Source organism: Agelaius phoeniceus, chromosome 5 (genome assembly GCF_051311805.1).
Source record: "Agelaius phoeniceus isolate bAgePho1 chromosome 5, bAgePho1.hap1, whole genome shotgun sequence".
NCBI classification, from domain to species: Eukaryota; Metazoa; Chordata; class Aves; order Passeriformes; family Icteridae; genus Agelaius; species Agelaius phoeniceus.
In genome coordinates, this window is record NC_135269.1 from 38,833,102 (window position 1) to 38,851,468 (window position 18,367).

General features: G+C 37.6%; 1 protein-coding gene across 3 annotated transcripts in view; it reads right to left on the reverse strand.

The window, feature by feature from the left end:
* Positions 1-18,099, reverse strand: part of RAB3IP (RAB3A interacting protein) — a 32,746-nt gene extending 14,647 nt beyond the window's left edge. The window contains exons 1-5 of one of the 3 annotated variants that reach the window (XM_054631488.2): positions 18,007-18,094; positions 11,869-11,976; positions 9,630-9,902; positions 9,162-9,423; positions 2,276-2,371 (exon numbers count right to left, since the gene is read on the reverse strand). In XM_054631488.2, the coding sequence (XP_054487463.1) occupies positions 2,276-2,371; positions 9,162-9,423; positions 9,630-9,877 (606 nt within the window). In that variant the 5' untranslated portion in view covers positions 9,878-9,902; positions 11,869-11,976; positions 18,007-18,094. Of the gene's footprint in view, positions 1-2,275; positions 2,372-9,161; positions 9,424-9,629; positions 9,903-11,868; positions 11,977-18,006 lie in introns of all 3 variants that reach the window. The other 2 variants (XM_054631489.2, XM_077178834.1) reach the window with 2 other exon arrangements.
* Positions 18,100-18,367: the final 268 nt, after the last annotated feature.

The following is an 18,367-nucleotide window of genomic DNA, read 5'->3' on the forward strand; positions in this document are numbered from 1 at the left end:
CTCCTTGGTCAAGAGCCCAAATTCCAAAATTCAGCAACTCCACCTACCCCACTCCAGCAGGAACAATACCTGTCATGAACACCAGGCTCCAGTCATGCTCCGGTGGCTGACAAGTTCCTTAACCCCCAAGAGAAAGACTCAACCAGTAGCAACAAAAGCAACATAGGCACAGTAGCACATTCAAAAGAACTTCTCCCTTGTTGTAGCCAGAATAACCAGTTTCAGACAACTGTAAATTTCGGCATGAAGGAACCAGTCAAACAACTATGAAGTCTAAATTCTTGCCATCAATAAAAAAGACAAAACAACAGCATAAAACCACTTCATTATTTAATAAATATTTTTTCAGTAGAATGGAAAAAGCACTAATAAAACAATCCAAATAAAGAAACAAGGCTAAGCCAATAAAGCACTAAAGGACTGAGGGTTTTTCCAATGTCCTTTTACCTTATAACTCTAAGCCTTTTGTCTGTATAATGTATTTGTTTAGGCTCTGATCCAGCAATTTGTGCCTATGATCAAATTACTGTTCTCACGTGGTACTTACTGAAGGCCACAAAAATCGAAATATCAGAGCCAGCAACCAAATTACTTGGGATAGGATCCTTTTCATATCTGTAAAGCGCCTAGCACATCTGGACACTATATAAATAAAACAAAAAAGTTCATACATTTTCATACCAAAAGATCTGGCTCCCACTAGCATCCAACACAGCTGTATAGTATGGGTTTGTAAAATTCTCATATGTAACAAGACACATGCAAGAATGGGAACATACACATTTATACAATGTGTACAAATACATTTAACATTGACCATGCAGTTTCTGCTTAGTGATGGATCTTTGAAAGCAAAGCATGTTACTGTGCTATTACAGAGTAATAATGTAATATATGCACCCAGCTGTGCAAAACAAGTCTCAATCCTCCACTGGGATGCAACAATATAAGCCCTCGCATATCCATTTAGATGGCTGCTGAAATTAGTGGGATTCAAAATTAAACATGAATTCAAGGGCTGCAGATCCCAGTGCAAAAAAAAAAAAAATCAATAAACCTCACCACTGTGCCTTATTAGAGCCTTTAAGTGAAATGAAATCACAAAAGAAAACTTAGGGTAACATGCCTATAACAGTCTGGACAATTCAAACTCAAACTATTATTACTAATAAACTGTATTTCAAACATATTTTTAACAAAGTGACACACCGCTCTAAGCAATGCAATGTCATAAATAAAAAATGTCACCAATAATTTTCCTTTTATTCCTCCACAGTAAAAATACCTGCCCGACATTTTCCTTCACTCAGCACACACAAGTATTTCTACTATAAAATACCCTTCCACTCTTCTATTTCTTTTTTTACACAAAGCAACTGCTCAATATTTTAAGTAACCTTGCTCTATCAGGATGTACTTTGTAATTTGATTTTCGAATGTTTAATAGCACTTTTATGCAACATCATAGGCTTAAACACTGCTTCTAAAACATAACTAATGTTGTATCTTTATGCATATGCTGAAAGCCAATACTTACAATTCAGTAAATGTATAAATCATCTGGATTATGAAATGTATTCTGACAGTTAAAGATACCACAACTTAGGCCCAAAGCATTCCTATATATATTCTTAAGATAAAATGAGAACTGATCCTACTTCAAGTTATGGATTTAGCATTTTATTTCTGTGTAATACAATCTCACAATCTTTGCTGGTACTACTGCCTTTTCCTCAAATGCAAAGGTCCCACTGAAAGTTGAGGCTTCTCACTTGGTAACCAGGTTTCATCCTGGTGCATCACTCAGCAGTAATGCTTCTTTTGAAGCCTGTGGGTGCAGCATGCTGCCAGAGCCAAAATTCAGAAGCTGAAAGCATGGTTAAGTTATGTACTTGCTACCTCCATTCATCTGGAACTACGTTATTTTTTTATTTAGTCACCATGGCAACCCCAAATTTAGCTCTTATCTAGATAGCCTTGTTGTCAGACAGAGAAGCTGTCTCAAAATAGTTATGCCAAAAAATAAGCTGATTTATTTCCCTTATTTTCTTCATTTTGTGTCGAGGCAGATTGACAAGCTCAATAAGGTGTCTCACATCTAATTGAAAAGTCTGCTGCTTTCTCTTAAGCCTCTACTTCCACACATCCAAGTCTTCAGGACACAAATCCTTTTATGCACTTATTGCAGAAAAATTCAGCATACAATATACTGGTTCTACATAAAACATCTGGCTCAGCTTCCCTTAAGTATATCACATGGAAGACTCCAACAAACCTCAAACAGACTAGCTGTAAGTTCTTCCAATTCCTGTCCAAGTTGATCTCGCACTTTAGAAAGCCTTTCACATTCTTCATCTTTTAACTTCAGCTCCTATGGAAAATTGAAAGTTATTTATTCTGACTTAGAGTAGTAATTTGGCCTTTTAAAGCTAATACCACAAGAGAGGGGGGGACAAAAAACTTAAAGCAAATAATCAGAGGAGCATAAATCCTTTGCTATACCAAGCCTTTCAAAATAGTCATCATAACACTAAAAGCAATTAAATTAATGCTATGCATGTATAGCTGTTTCTTCCTGCTGTACAGAATTATACCAGGGCAATCTAATGTATACCTAAGCTAAACACCAACACTTCCAAAATACTCTGAAGTAAAAAAAACTTTTTTTTTCCCCTGGAAGTGTAAAGGGCTGTATTCACATAAAATATAGATCAAATTAATTATTGGGACAGACAGAACACCAGTTCATCTACCCATTTCCTTAAAATATGTTTAAAGTAAGCCTTTAAAAAAAAATTTATTAAAAAAATAAAAAAGTACTGGCTCAGAACAATCTGCAATTCTAAACAAATCTTAAAACATATTTTACTATAAATACTGTCTTCAAAATATCTCTTTACAATATTTCTAAAATTGTTCTTTAATTATATCCTTGCCCTTGTTTATGCAGCTCTATGAATAAAATTAAAGCAACTTTATGAAATTCAAAATGTTAGTGTTCCACCCCACTAAAATCTGAGTGAATATCTGACCATATCTATTCATGCGGTAATATTTTAACACAGATTTGGCACTAAAATAGTGACATATGCCCAATCTCATCCATACTGAGGATAAAGTGGGGTCCTTTGCAGAGAAGTAGAAAAAGGCTGAAAAGAAATTTGAAAGAAAGTTCTTCTCCCCTTCTGTATCCATTAAACCCTGGGATCTTGCAGAAAGAGAAAGATGCAGAGATAGAGTCAAAGAAAGAAAAGTAGCCAATTCTGACCTTTCAAACTCTTTTTGGCCCTAGCTCCCTTCTCATCCCCATCCATCTCCTCTTTTTCCACTTCTCCCTGCCAAGAAAGGTATTACACTGCCATCGTTCCTGAAATGCAAGACCAAAGACTGTCACTAGTAGGTTAAAGATTTCAAATACAATCTAGCAATGATTTGCTCCAAAAACCTCCACAAGCCAGTAAAAAATAGCTGCCTTCAGAAAACTATGGGAGGCCAGTCACAAGAGAGTCATGAAAAAAGGCCCAAATTGCAGCTTCTTTTGTGTTTTTGGAAGGTGGTTAGTATTTCCTCCAAAGTCTTCATGACTGAAGTTATGTTGCATACAACCACGTGGGAAACTGCATTTTGCTTTGTAGCATGCTGATATTAGGTCTTGCTCTCAATTTTGGCAGTGAAATTGGCAATAGACTTTTATGTAAGGTGAAGGCTCCTGTTTGACTTCAGGTCCTAGACTGGACAAGAGTTTAGGGACTCTTCTAGAATCATTTAGTATTAAAGGTATTATTCTATCCTTTTATTTGGTTTTTACTTTGGACATTTTGATTGATTTTTGTTTGTCATTTGGATTTTTTTGCTTCAATTTGCAACTATTTTGAGAGGTACCACTTAAATGATGGGGATTTTCCCAAACTTGGTATTTCTCAAATTCTATTCAAATCTTACTTGCTAGCTCCTACTCTGCACACAGTGACTTATCTCTTTCTCAAAAAAAAAAACCCAAAAGGCAGCAGGAAAATACCCACAGATGAGGCATGAGAAGGAGAAATAAATACAAAAAACTAAACCCAAAAAAAAAAAAAGGAAAGAGGCTAAAAAAAAAAAGTGGGAGGGGGAAAATTTAATTATTTTGTGTTGGTTCAAAGTATTTTCCATATAAAGTATGGTTCTTAATCAGGAAAAAGAAGATTCTGATGCAAAATGCTTAAAGGTCAAAAAAGAGTTGAAACTTTTCCTATAAATGCAGAGGAAACATCAACATTTCCTTTGGCTTACTTCCCTGATTTATAAGAACAATGCTATATACCTCTTAAAAGCAGATTGTATCAATATTCAGGTAAAGAGTTGTCAAACTAACAATGCAAGTAGAACAACCTCAGGTTCACCTACCACTACTGATACACTACTAACTTTAAACAGTTACATTTTGCCTGCAACTGGAAAGATCAGGAGAGATTAGATTAAAAATTAGGCAGATGAGTAAAGTTTCTCAACAAAAAGACAGCATCAGGCAGTCTACTATGCATGGCTGCTTAGCTGGATTTATCAAACACTACACAAGTTTCCATGACATGATTCAAGAGAAGCATAATGAAAGACATTTTTGTCAAGCAAATTTAGGTTCAGGTTTTTTAGGCAAGGCAGAAATGAAGAGTGCCCAAAGCAAAAAGCTTAGCAGTTATCAGAAACATTACTACTGCCTGTGACTTAAAGGCATTACTGGAGACTTCCCAGCCATACCCAATAAAGAAGCAGAAAAGACAACTCTGTGCGCTAGACTAACCATTCATGCTGCAGTCCTTTACACATTACTGTTCTGAAAAATTAACTACATGAAGATGAGGAACTATTATAAAGCACACTACAAACACACTTACAGAAGGCAAGAAAAAATTAACTTCAAGAGAAAAAAACTTACAGTTAAAAAAAGTCTGTATCAAAGGGTCATATTGTTGTTTATTTCTCTTTGATTTTCTCAGACTATGGAGTGAGTATTTAAAAACAACTGTGAGATAAGAATTGCAAATTACTGCTTCAAAACAATTCACACTTTATCCTAGGAAGAAAATCATCCTACATCTAACTCAGCAATTTAACCAAGTCAGAACTAGACTCATAATACCAAGGAAAGAACATTTTCTACAGATATCACCTAAATTCTGAACTGTGGGATACTGCTGAACTCTGAAGTTGTCAAAGAAGTATTTATATTAAATGCACTCCTATTTGACTGGTCTTCACTCAGCAGACAACTTTAAAAAGCTACATAAAAATCAGTCCTTTGCAACCAGATTCACAAGGGAGTGATCTGATGCGACAGAAGATCCAGAATCTCCTTTCAAACTTAGCATAATTTCACAAGCTATTGAATTATCTTATGGTGTGGGTGAAGATGTTTCTATTTTGCTTTCATGTAGTCTTCTTTCTACTCGCCTGAGAAAATTTCACTCGCCTACAATGCACTGCAATGGCACAAGAAGTGTGGAAACTTTCATCAAAGACAGCCAGAAACTGCTAGAACACCTTCAGAGAACCAAGACACCTTTAACCATCACAAGCCTGTGGCCTTACAATTCAACTAGAAATTGATTTTAGAAAAGACTGAAAGTATATGTTTCAGTAGAGTTCTAACACACCCTCATTTTTATTGTTAACTTATAAGAAAAGAGCAGAAATTTTATAACGCTGAATAGTACTGTATAGTACTACTGGAATTCCTGGGTAGTTATTGTGAAACTGTTTATTATTAATCCATCAGAGTTTTAAAACATCATGTTTTACAGCAGATCTGAAGACATGAGATTTGTTGTAACACTCCGTTTGTTTCTGAGCTGGAAAATGCATACAGAAATTGAAGCCTTTGAAAGAAAATTCTAGATTTGAGAATCAGGCTCTCAAACTATGCTGAAATTTACAGTACATTCTGTACTGTCACCTCTTTCACAAGAATTACTGTATCATGGGAAAACAAATCAATTTTAGTCTACTAGGAAAATATAATTCATTCACATTTTACTACAGAAAGTCAAACGTGGTTTTACTTGTTACCAATTATACAGATCTTACTCTAAAAGGTCATAGGAATCATGGAAACCAAACACGTTACCATCACCTCTGACAGACTGCTCTTTCCTCATCAAAGAGGGCTAAAACATCAGCTTGACAAGGAAATAGTTTTGGGTCAAATCACACAAGAATTCAAGAAAAACATGACTATGAAATGCTAAAGCTCAGAAACTACAGGTAAGCTACCTAAAACACATGCAGTATGCTGCTTAAGTCAGAGGAAAAGCAAAAGGTATTCCCTTGCAAGGACTCCACTATATTTGTGTTACCAACAAATACCATGTGTGAAATGTATATAGTGATGTATCAAAATACCATCCCTATTCTCTGGAGACTATCTACATGTGCTTGACCTACAGTCAATAACCACAGCGACAGAGCTCAATGCAAACATGGAAAATATATGGAAAATATAAATGCATAGAGACACGAGGACATAAGGTCCCAGGCATTACAATCACTAAGTCTTTTAACACCTTCTCCATTTCCCTGATGCTGCTTTAGAAGATTAGTGAAACAAGAAGGGTTCAGATGATCTAAAGCAAACACTCATCCCCACTTTTAGAATATAGCCAGCAATTACCACTTCAGTTAAAAAATAAGCAAAAAATTATCCGAATAGTCTCAGAGATTGAAAAAAATCTGTCATTTTAATTAAGAGAGCATTTTAAGGCAAACATAAAATTGTAAATGCCCCATTAGTACAGAATTCAGCACTACTGTTAACCTCTGACCCAGCTTCCCTCGCAATCTTATGACATGATCTGATGCTTCAACTAATCTAGATTGAAGTAGAAAGTGCATTTTTCTCTCAAGACACAAACTTTTGAAAGACTTTTTTTAACAATCTTGCCAGCAACATCTTTCATTTTAAGAAGTCTATAGTCTTAAGAAATCCAAGGCACACACAAAGCAGGAAAAAAATAATACTTATTCTATTACTATTACTGAATAATTTATTCAGGAACCATATTGAAATGTCTAACAAATATATGGCATACATGCATTATCTAATATAAAAAAACTGACAGCACTTTAAGAAAAAAGTTGCACTCCAAGCAAAGGGAAAAAATCAGTGGATCCCTAAACTTTAAAGTTGCATTTTCCTTTCTAGTTCTCTTTCTGATCACAACTGCAACAAATTCAAAACAATCTTTAATGTATAGTACAATAGCACACAGTTTGAGCAGGAAATTTGGAACAAATGAAAAATGCAAAATAGCAAATTTGCATTTACTTTGTTCACTCTCTGTAGCCTGTAAAGCTTCCAGGCTTAATAAGCTTCAAGTGCAAATTGTAATTCTCATTTTTCTCACTAGTAAACAGCTCAGAGAACTACAGAGAATTTAAAGCCATTACACAAAAGACAACCAGTTATACAAAGACACTACCTATTCATTACATCCCTAGAGGGCTTGAACTGAGCTCTCACCAACAGAAGTGAGTGTGCTTGGAAACAGAAGTTTAAAGATTGCATGACATATGAATATCACAGAGAGGATACAGCACTATGTGAACAGCCATGAGTTTCGGAGGAAAGATACCAGAGATGAGTTAGGGAGAGGAAAAAGTAGTCCTCATGCAGGAAGAGGAAGAAAGTGGGTATAATGGAAGGAAGAGGTTTATGGTTGTGGAGTCTGTACAGACCCCTGCCATGACTAAGCAATTCTGAAACAGTGCAAGTTCAGAAAGACAAGCCAAGCAAGTTACCTCTCCAGTATAACACTGGTAAGAATCACATGAAGAGTTGAGAATTAGCAAGAACTCTGACATCAACAGTCGCAAGTTAGTGCTGAATTGCTTCTGTTAAGACCACACAAAGGGCTTGAAAAACATATAACATGCAGTTAAGTATGTCCTAGCAGCCTTCATGCCACTTCCTTAAGAACAGCCTTAACAAATTTTAGAGTGAAATAAGAAACATTTCCATCTTTAAGAGACAAAGTGATATACATTGGAATAAGATTTTTAGATCATTCCAAGCTATCAGCAGCAGATCCAAGTTGTGGTTCTCAAGTACATGAGCTGTAATTTCATACACTGTAAAGAAGAGCTTTTCTAAAGTTTGGATGTTAATTTCTTATTTTCGAGGGTTCCAAGTTTAACTGCTAGGATTATATATTCACATGCAAGGTCCTCAAGTTTAGCTCAGGTTAATGTTTTCTTTCAGTGGCCAAAAGCTAAGCAAACACACACATTAGCAAAGGAAGCCACTACTCAGCAATACAACAGAAAAAGCAATGTCTGAATCCATAGTTAAGGTTTGCTATGACAGTAATGATGACTGCATCCAACAAGATAAGGTAACAAACAGAGGGCAGCAAGTTCAAACACAAGATGAGCTTAAACCTAAACAAGAATGGAGTCACCTAGAGGAGGAGAAAGGGCACAGATACAAATAGCACAACATCTACTCAAAAACTTAAGCACAGAGAAATGTTAAAATGATAAATAATGATTTTGCATTTATATAGCACCATCCATCCAAACAAGACAAAGCGCTTTACAAATATTAATGAATTGAGACACAGTGTCTTCAAAGGTATCCATATTCAATTTGAAGTGTAGTGTATCAGTACTCTAAAGAACATTAGAGGCATTTTTACTGCTTCTTTCCTATGCAAGCATTCCCCTATGAAACACTTCTGTTTCTAAAGCATTTATAAATTCCATGACACATGCTACACTTTTAAACTCTAGAGGAAAGAAGACTCGAAAGGTATATAATCAGTGTCTATAAATACTTATTCAGTAACAACAGAATGACAGAAAACTACTCCTATTCTCAAATGTCAGAATGAAGGAAAGCCTACATTTCAAAAAGAGAGTGTGTTTAACCAGATATTGCAGCAAAAGCTTCCGTGGTTAAGCAGCAGCAGCAGCACTAGAAAAAAAAACATTATCAAAGAATAATTCTAAGACATCAGTACTGTCTTAGAAAAGTAGTTAGAAAATTTTACATAAAATAATTACATCATAATAAATCTAGAAGAAATGAGCAGACTTCAAATACACTTTCTGGCCTATCTATCATTCTGCAATATTAGAAACACTTTGAAGAGAGAAAAAGAGGGAGGAAACAAGACAACGAACCTTACCCTCTGAGCTTTTGCAAGTTCTTCTTTCAATCGCTCATAGCCCTTTTCTCTTACTTCCAGTACAGATGGGCTCCGTAAGTGAGATAAACTGTCTGTACTCAACCCAAAAATATCTTCATTTCCTTCAGCAACATCTGCTACTGTAGTACCCTGCAAAAGCTCTCTCTCCACGTTATTGCTCTCCTTCCTGGCATTACTGTGATTGAATGACCCACTCTGGGGTCCAGAGGTAGAACAAAGTACTGCGTCGGTAACATTGATGCTGTAAAGAGAGCAATATAATTTTTATTTATATAATACATTAAGAGTAAGTATTTTAGAAGTGGCAGTAGTGATGCTGAATATATAATTATGGACACAATTTAATATTGCAACATTGTAAATAATATTAAAACTATCTTTAATGATGCAAATAGTTTATATGCAACAAACATCAACAATTTAAATAAAAAGACACTTGGCATTTACCTGACACCTGATACTTCTCCACAATTCAGTTGTCTGGGAGATGAATAAACAGGCTGTGTGGGAAGGTCAGAAACATTCAATGCATTGGGTTGGATTGGTGTGGACACAACAGAAGGATGTGGTCGGTAGATTACACTGGGTGAGGTAGTTTGTTCCTGAGTCCCTGGCTCATTTACTCCAAGAAGATCTGGTGTAGTAGGTGAAGCGAGGTTCACTTCATGAAAGCCTTCCAAGGGGTCACTGGCCATAATAAAAGCCTCATTATATGAATCCCTAAATGAAATAATCACATTATCAGAAAGTAAACAGGAAATACTTAAATATAGCTGACAGCTATTTGAATCTTAAATATGTTCACTCAAATAGGTTCAGAATACTTTGTGATAGAATAGAAACTGTGAACTACTCCAGCAAAAGTACAAACTTCAACCACCAAAAATGTTTTTTCCCACCCATTGTACTGCTGAGTCCAGAAGATCTAACAGCAGACTCTGTTATCCCATCTAAATGGGATGATGAAATCAAGAACATACTCTACATCATAAAACAATGTCATTCTTAATATGATCTAGAGCTGTTTCATATTAAAACAAATATATTTCATTCATGAAAGAGGGGCAGACCTGGGAATCAGTGAAGAAAAGAAAAAGTTTTAAACATAAAACTTCCAATTTTCATCTCAATGAAGCAAATAATCTAGGACAGAAATCAGTGAACCTTTAAATAAATTACAGTCCATAGTGGTTTTGGCTCAATTATACATCTGATCTTTTAACAGTTAACTGAAATGACAGACTTTGCTAATAAGATTTCTCATGAAGTATGATGGTATATATTTAATACATCCCATGATTAAGTGAACATGACAATTGTGAACAAGTATACCAAAAATATATTATAGGTAAAAAAATTGGCAATTTCACTGCCAATCTTTCAATTTCTTTTTTAATTACATATGGTTTTCATAAAATCAACAGAAAACATTTACAACACATAATTTTACAAGTCCTACTTTCCAGCAATTTCTCAGAGATGACAAAAATCTTTGCATAATTCAAAACTGTATGTTGGAAGGAGTATGAAGAAATTTGTGAAGGAATTACTTAGCACTGATTATTCACTGCAAAAAATTCCACCTTTTCCACGTTACATAAATAAAGAAGAGAGAAAGTGGTCAAAAAGTTATCTAATGTGCAAAAAATCTAAACAAAATAATAAATCGTATTTTACAGAGACAGTTGCTTAATCCTACACTTGAAAAGACAAGGCAGGAAGAAGATCTAGAAAGATGATGGTCATAACCAGGAAGAGAGGATGCCATCACCTTACATGTACATCCACTTCCTTAGCTACTTCACAAAACACACAGGAAGACATCAAGAACAGAATCCCAAAGTTACATATGAAGTAACGTTTTAGTTAAATTAAGACTTTCTGGTCACCTTAAACTCAAAGAACATTATTCAAAACTGTTCTGCATCTCAAGGATTGCAGTGTGTATACACCAGAGTGAAACACAGAGCTTGGCCACATCAGCAAGTACATGTGGGAGAAATTCAACCATTCAGACAGCAAGAATATGTTAATTGCTCAAAAAAAAAAAAAAAAAAAAAAAGGTAAAAAATAAAAGAAAAAATTCATCCCCCTCTAAGAAACTTAAGAGACAAAAAGGACCCTACATGAACAAAAAGGAATGGTTTTGTTTCAGGTTCCTTTTGTGCAGAAAATTTCATGCAGAAATTTGTTTTATTTTGAACTATCAAGAGCAGTTGCACAAATGATTTACGCAGAAAAACACTTTGGGCTTTGAAGCTTTCCTATAACAGAGACGAAAAGCTTATTTTTGAGTTTAAGTAACTTTGGCAAATATCACTGTTTGTTTTCAGTTCTTAACTATTAGAAGCCTTATAATTACATGCTCTATATGATGATAAAGCCTGTTAAGTAGACAAATTAAAATGAAGGAACTGACACAGCTACAGGACATTTCTTCAAAGTTTAATTTCAAGAATGTTTTCAGCTCTACAATGCAATTATTACATAATTGTTTTACATTTAATAAGCTAAAATACTGTCATCTTTATAGTTCATCACACCAGCTGAAAAATATCCAAGTTGCAGATCTCAAAGTCAGGGTGACATCTACACAAACAGGTTCCCTTTCTTTGTTCCCACCACTGTCCTCTTCTTTAACCAAGCCAGCCATACCCAGCACCACTATACTGGCAACAATACCAACCTGCCACTTAAAATTCTCAATTGTTTGGATTCCAGTCTTCACAGAAGACACAGGCTCTGAACATGGATGTGGAAGGGCTGTCTGGATGCCTTGTCTTTTCTACAGCACCTAGGAAAGTGCACCCAAATCCACAAAACAGAAGCAGACAATGAGACCCACCCGAAACTAAAACAGGAACACATTTTTGCCACATACTCCCTGATGTTGACTAGTTTCTGTTTCAAGTTTGAAAGATGTTTGTCATTGCTAGTTACTCTTAAAACTCACAGTCTGCCTTGATATTCAGTAGAGATATCATGGAACTTCGAATCACCACTGGCTGAACTTTGCTATGCAAGGCTTTTTTCAAAAAACTTTTTTAAAATAATACTACTTAGCCTTCTCCAAGAATAAACGAAAGGCTCAAGAAAAGCTTGTTTACTGTTTTTTCATTTATTTTACTATTTCTGCACAAATACTAGGGCTGTCTGTTTGAAGCAAATACTTTTAAGTACACAGAATAAGCAACAGGTTAAAAGATGCACCATTCCATATATCTGTGATAACAGACACAAATTTGTCTATATTCTGAAGCCTAGAAGGCCACGCTGGCTCCCATAGAAAAAAAACAATTGAAAGCCTACTTATTATCTTTCAAATATTCAAATGCACTTCTAACTGTCCCTCTGGACCATCACATCAATTTACCCTGGCAAAATAATACGTTCAGGGGATGGATGGGAGGAATCTATCCTACCTACATGGTCCCGCTCCTCTGAGAAATTTACAAGAATATCACTCAGCTTATACATTAAATACTGACCTCAGCCTAAACAGTAAATAAATCCACGCATAACTTCTCAGCTATCCAAAAACAAGCTCTTTCTGATACAGGAATTTAAAAAAGTTTTAAAAGTTATATAAGTTATTCCTGGAAGAGCTGAAAATAAAGTCCTTCAGCTATATTTTTCCCATAGCCTGTCAAATGGGCACTCATAAGCAAACCATCTGTGTAAAACACTTTCCAGTCACAACTTTTTTCTTTCCTAAGATTACTTCTCACTAGGCAGAAGCTGGGTACACCACCCAGACAAGACAAAGGAGCCCATATTAAGTATCTCAGTTTCAAGACTCACCAACACCATTATGGAGACACATTACACATTCATGAAACCAAACATAGATGCAAAAAGAATCATATTTTCATTTTAATTAACTTGGTTTGAGAGTCTTTGTTAACAGAACAGCATTCTTTGAATGTGGTTGTAAAACTAAAAGCTCTCTCTTGGGAAAGAACTTTTCAAAGCAGTGGTAACCAAAAGGAGAAGAATTAAAAATGCACATTAAATTTCAGTGTCATTAAAGATCAGAGGCTTCCTAAAGGCTTGCAGGAAGGATTCATATTATTGACTAAGGGAGCAATGAAGAGCCTTGCTGTGAAGGAACACGAAGCAAATGGTAAGCTGAGAGTTTCACTAGGAGCCAAGCTGACTGTGTGCAAAAAAGCCACACAGTGTTGACACAGCACTCCTTAGTAGTAATTCTGCTACTGGGAACAAAAGCTGATATTCTGACATTTCAGGGCAGCACATATGTTAAATAAAATAACTAATTTTCTTAGTATTTCTTCTACTACATTAATATAAGGTGAAGGCTTGGAATCACATTAGTGCCTACTAAATATGACTTATTTTTCTTAGTTGATACTATGCAATTAGCATGACATAAAAATGTCAAGTACTGTAATAAATCAGGATGAAACAACAAAATAATTCATTTCCTTATGCTTTCATCTGGAAATAATTCAAATTTGGAGGTTGCTTTTTATTACCTCTTCACTGCCACACCTGCACTGCTGACTAACCACAACTTCATGAGGAAGCTATGCTCAAACCTGCTATTTTGTCTAATAGTAAACTAAAATGTACTACAAAGAAACCAGTTCAACAACAGTTGGTTTAACACTTCCTAAAGCTTCTAACAGAAATTGAGAACCACAAACATTTTTAACAGCAGTCAAATCAAAATACTTAATTTTTCTGTTATAACTCTAAGAGAGGTTTAACTACTTGTCTGAACAAAAGCACTCAAAACTAAATACTAAAACGCCCCCTGAAAGGCAATAATTTATAAAGGTTTCTTTCCTTTTGAAAAAAAATTGTTGAAAATCACCTACCACAAACTCTGGAGTTTGTCTTTCACAGATTGCTTCTGAATACCAGACACTTTGAAGATAACAACTCTGAACAATCTCCTGACTGCTATAGTCCATTTAAAAGCAATGCCAACACCAAACATTTCACACATCAGTAATCTCATTTTCAGCTTTAATAGTAAAAGAGTACAATCATAACAGAATGGCTACCTGCTCGAGTAGGAAGAAAAAAAAATCCCTTAAGGAAGAAAGTTAACACCTCTAAACATTTACACCAAGAGCAAATTCTAGTTAGTATTCATCAAAAGAATGTGCCCATTAGCCACCGTGGTTAACCTCCATGCAGCAGGCCTTTAATATGTAACTGAGACTCAAAGACTTCATTTGTTACACTCCAAAACCTGCTTCAGCTGATTTGAGAGGGGTCTGGAAAGTGGATCCATTGAAAGTGGATTTTTCCTCAAAACAACTGGCCATTATCCCACCACTGGGCCTGCATTCTTCTCAGTCAGTTTAGGGGAAAAAATTTTGAAATATGTGGCATTACAGAGCCTGGAATGTAATATGTTTTAAACTCTAAAGAACTCAGTAGGGAATTAAAAATAGTAGATTAAAGAACACCTTTTAAAGAAACAGTTCAGTTAAGTACTGCTACTCCAAACCTATCAGATGCAAACAGGTGGTTTAAAATTTAAATTGTTGTAAGGCATATATGGGCAATAATTTCAAGTTCAAAACTAATTCAATTACATCTATCCGGTATAAGATATTTAAGAGAGGTAGACACAGGAAAAAGTCTGGTAGATTTTCTTCCTAAACTGTTTTGTATTTAAGCTTAGCCAGAGATTTCAAGTAAGTTTAAATACCATTATCAATGCCAGTTGATTGCATGAACACAATTCAAGATCTGACATAGGAATTCCTTTAAGGTTTGCAAAAAACAATTCCTAGTCCTAAAATCTTGCAATTGTGATAGAAATTTCTTCTCCAGGAACCCAAAACAAAGCTTTTTCTTTTTTTTTTTTTTTTTTGGTTTTTTTTGAGCCAGTAGGATATGAGAGAAAAGAAAGCACTGGACTATTCCAGTCTTTACATATTCTACTTTTATTTTATTTTCAAGTGACCTCACACTATGTATTTACCAACAAATGATAAATTAGGCAAGACAGTAAATGGAAGGTAAGGTGTAAGTTCAGCAAGTTTACAGAATTTAACAGCTAGCAGAAACACACTTGGTTTAATGTGAGAATATTTCTCTACTGCATTCCCTCTACTGCTGCCATAGAATACTATGATGTGGGTCTATTTTTACTCTCACTTTATGCATTGATAACATTATTTTGCCCTGTTTTAAGAGAAACACACTCTACTTCATAGCAGGATTTTATGAAGTTACAAGGATTTTTGTTGTGATGAACTGATGATTAAAAAAATCTCTTTCAAAAACTTTTTTTTAGGTATATCTTCAACTAGAAATATATAGGTACAGACAGCAAGTGTCTCTCTTACAGAAACAAGCAGCACACAAGATTCAATGACCTATATTTATGTAGTGCTTGTGAAACTTATAAATAAACATGGTTTAGAGTCTGGGAGATAGTACACCTCTTACTAGAGTGAAAAGCCAGTGCTTTGCAAAGGCAAAGAATACCACGAACTTTCATTGTAAACAAACATTCAAAGAATGCTGTTCTGTTAACAAAGACTCTCAAACCAAGTTAATTAAAATAAAAATATGATTCTCTTTGCAGTTCCTGTTCTTTTTAAAGCAGAGCCTTGTTCTGCCTTATCTTGGAAACAATTTCACAAGCCCATCTCAGGTTTAAACCTGATCACAATGACTGTAGTGTCATTCTTGCCAAGACTTGGACCTAAAGATCCTCTCATTTTCAGTTAACACTGAAAATATTCAGTAAGTAAACTTAAACTTCAGTAAAATTACCATGAACTTCCTGACATTGTACCTGCAAATGCATTTAAAGAAATATTTTCTTAATTTATTAAAAAATGGTTAGTGTATTAGTGCTAATAAAGTCTCTAATACAAGTCTTGTCAGGTTACAGAAAGACAATATTTTACATACCATATTAAAAAGGGTCTTAAAAATAAAAATCCAAAGTACACGTCTCCTTTCTGAGAAAATCCATAAACCTAAGTGGAACAGTGAGTGACCATCTCATTTGGTATTTTACATGAATTTTTAAACCAAATCAATAACAGCTATGAAGAAAGCTGCAGTCTATAATCAAAATGCTTCTTGTGACTGTTCTGTTCTCCTATGGAAAAAAAATTCTCCTTTTAAATATAGCATAACAAGATGGATATTTCAGTCGCAGCTGTGAGGTGCACTCCCATTTGTTATTTATTAAAAGCATAATGAGAACAGTAAATTATTTATCCTTCTTTGCTCACTAGGTAACACTAACCAAGCACAACGGATGAATGACTGCCAAGAGACAAATACAGACGGCAAAACTTTAACCCTTCCAAAAACTCATTTAACAGATCTATAATAGAAACAACAATAAAAATATTAAAGCAACTAGATTTCAGGTTTTGCCCTACAGTGAGGAATACAAATATTTGAACAGATGGTAGCTGCCAATACATACGTCTAGTCTGAATAACCTTACATCTGCTTCAAAAGAGAAGCTGATAATTTCAGTTACAGCAAGTCTATACAAGAATAATTATTTTATCTATTTAGACAACTGTTTTTGAGACTTCCTAAGAACATGCTTAAAAAGGAATGAAGCAAACAAAGCAACCAACATAAAACTTAGTATATTATCTGCAAACAAAACAGACCACACTTTCAAACTCATGAAAACACTGTAGCTTTTTGTCAGCAAGACAAACTCTGACGGTATCATTAAAGCTTGGTCACTCTGTTCTGTTACTTCCAAAGCCCTGCGACCCTCGGGGAATTACTGGAGCATCAGCACTCTGGCAGCACAAATTTCTGCACAGCTCATCGCTTGAAATCAACTTGTACCAAAATTTACTTTCTGAGCCTTACTGTCCAACACAACTACATTAGAAATTAAGGTAAAGTCAAACAGGCTACTTAACTACTTCAGCTTACAAGACCAGTTATCGGCGACTTAAGTATGGCCCTCAATATCGTTCGACAGACCATAAAGCAACCACAAAACCACAGGCGAGCGCAGCCCCACTGTCCCACAGCGCAGAACGCCACTCCGCTCCCTGCCCAGGCTGCTCTGGCACCCCTCGAGGGGGGCGAAATCTGCGAACCCCAAAAGGGGCCTTGCCCTGCCCTGCCCTGGCCCGCTTCTCTCTCTGCCCCTTTCGGCGCTCTCCCTGATGCGCACCTGCCGCCCCGCCGGCCGAGAGCTCTGGCAGCGGAGGCGAAGCGTTCAGCACTAGCTCAGCTTCTCCTCTCATCGCTCCTGAGCTCGCCTCGGTCACCGCCGCCGGGCCGCCCTTCTCCTCGGGCCCCGCACAGGCGCGACCTGGGGAGCACGGCAGCTGCTCCGACCCGCCGGCCCCGGGGATGCCACGGCTCTTTGTCCGCCGCCGCTGCCACCCCAGGAGCAGGTGCTGCCGGCACTTCCCGGGGTGATCCCTGAGAAGTACTTTTGTCCAGTTTTGCCTTCGACCGCCGCTGGACTCGGGGACAAGCGCATCCCTGCCGCCGACTGCCCCTTCCGCGCCCACGCAAGCCCCGACGGATCCGGGGACGCCCTCCCGCCGCAGACGGGCACAGCGGCATGGCCCGGGCCGTCACCTGTCCCCACGTTCTTCTGGGCAGAGTCCCACAGCCGCCACAGCCAGCCTGCGCCCGGGCACGGCGCCCCGGCTAGGGGCAGCGCTCCCGGCGGCGCCTGCTCCGCCCGCCTGGGCACAGGCTCCCGGAGACGCGTCGGCGGGCAGGTGCAGCAGCACCAGCGGGGAGCCACAGCCCGGGCAGCCACCCCACGCTCCCACTGGCGGAGCCGGAGCCGGGGCTGGGGCCGGGGCCGCGCAGCCCCCGCCGCACGTACCTGCCGAGCCTCGAGAGAGGAGCGGCCGCCGCCGCCGCCGCCGCGTCCCCTCAGCCGACCTGCGGGGCCGGGCCGCGCATGCGCGGCGAGGCGCACTCAGCAGGGCGGGGGGGGGCAGGTGTGCACGGCCCCGCTGCCGCCCCCTAGCGGCGGGGCGGGGGTGAGGGAACGCGGGTGACCTCCGTGAGGGGAGCGGGGCGGGGGCGAGGGAGCGAAGGGCCCGGGCCGCCGGGCCTCTGCTCTTCACCGCGCCCGAGAGTTAAACACTGGAACATTGCTGCTCTTCAGGGACAGGCGAGCACAGAGCTGTCAGACTCTTGAGTGTTCTGTTGCCGCGAAAAACACAAGGAAGTTAATAATT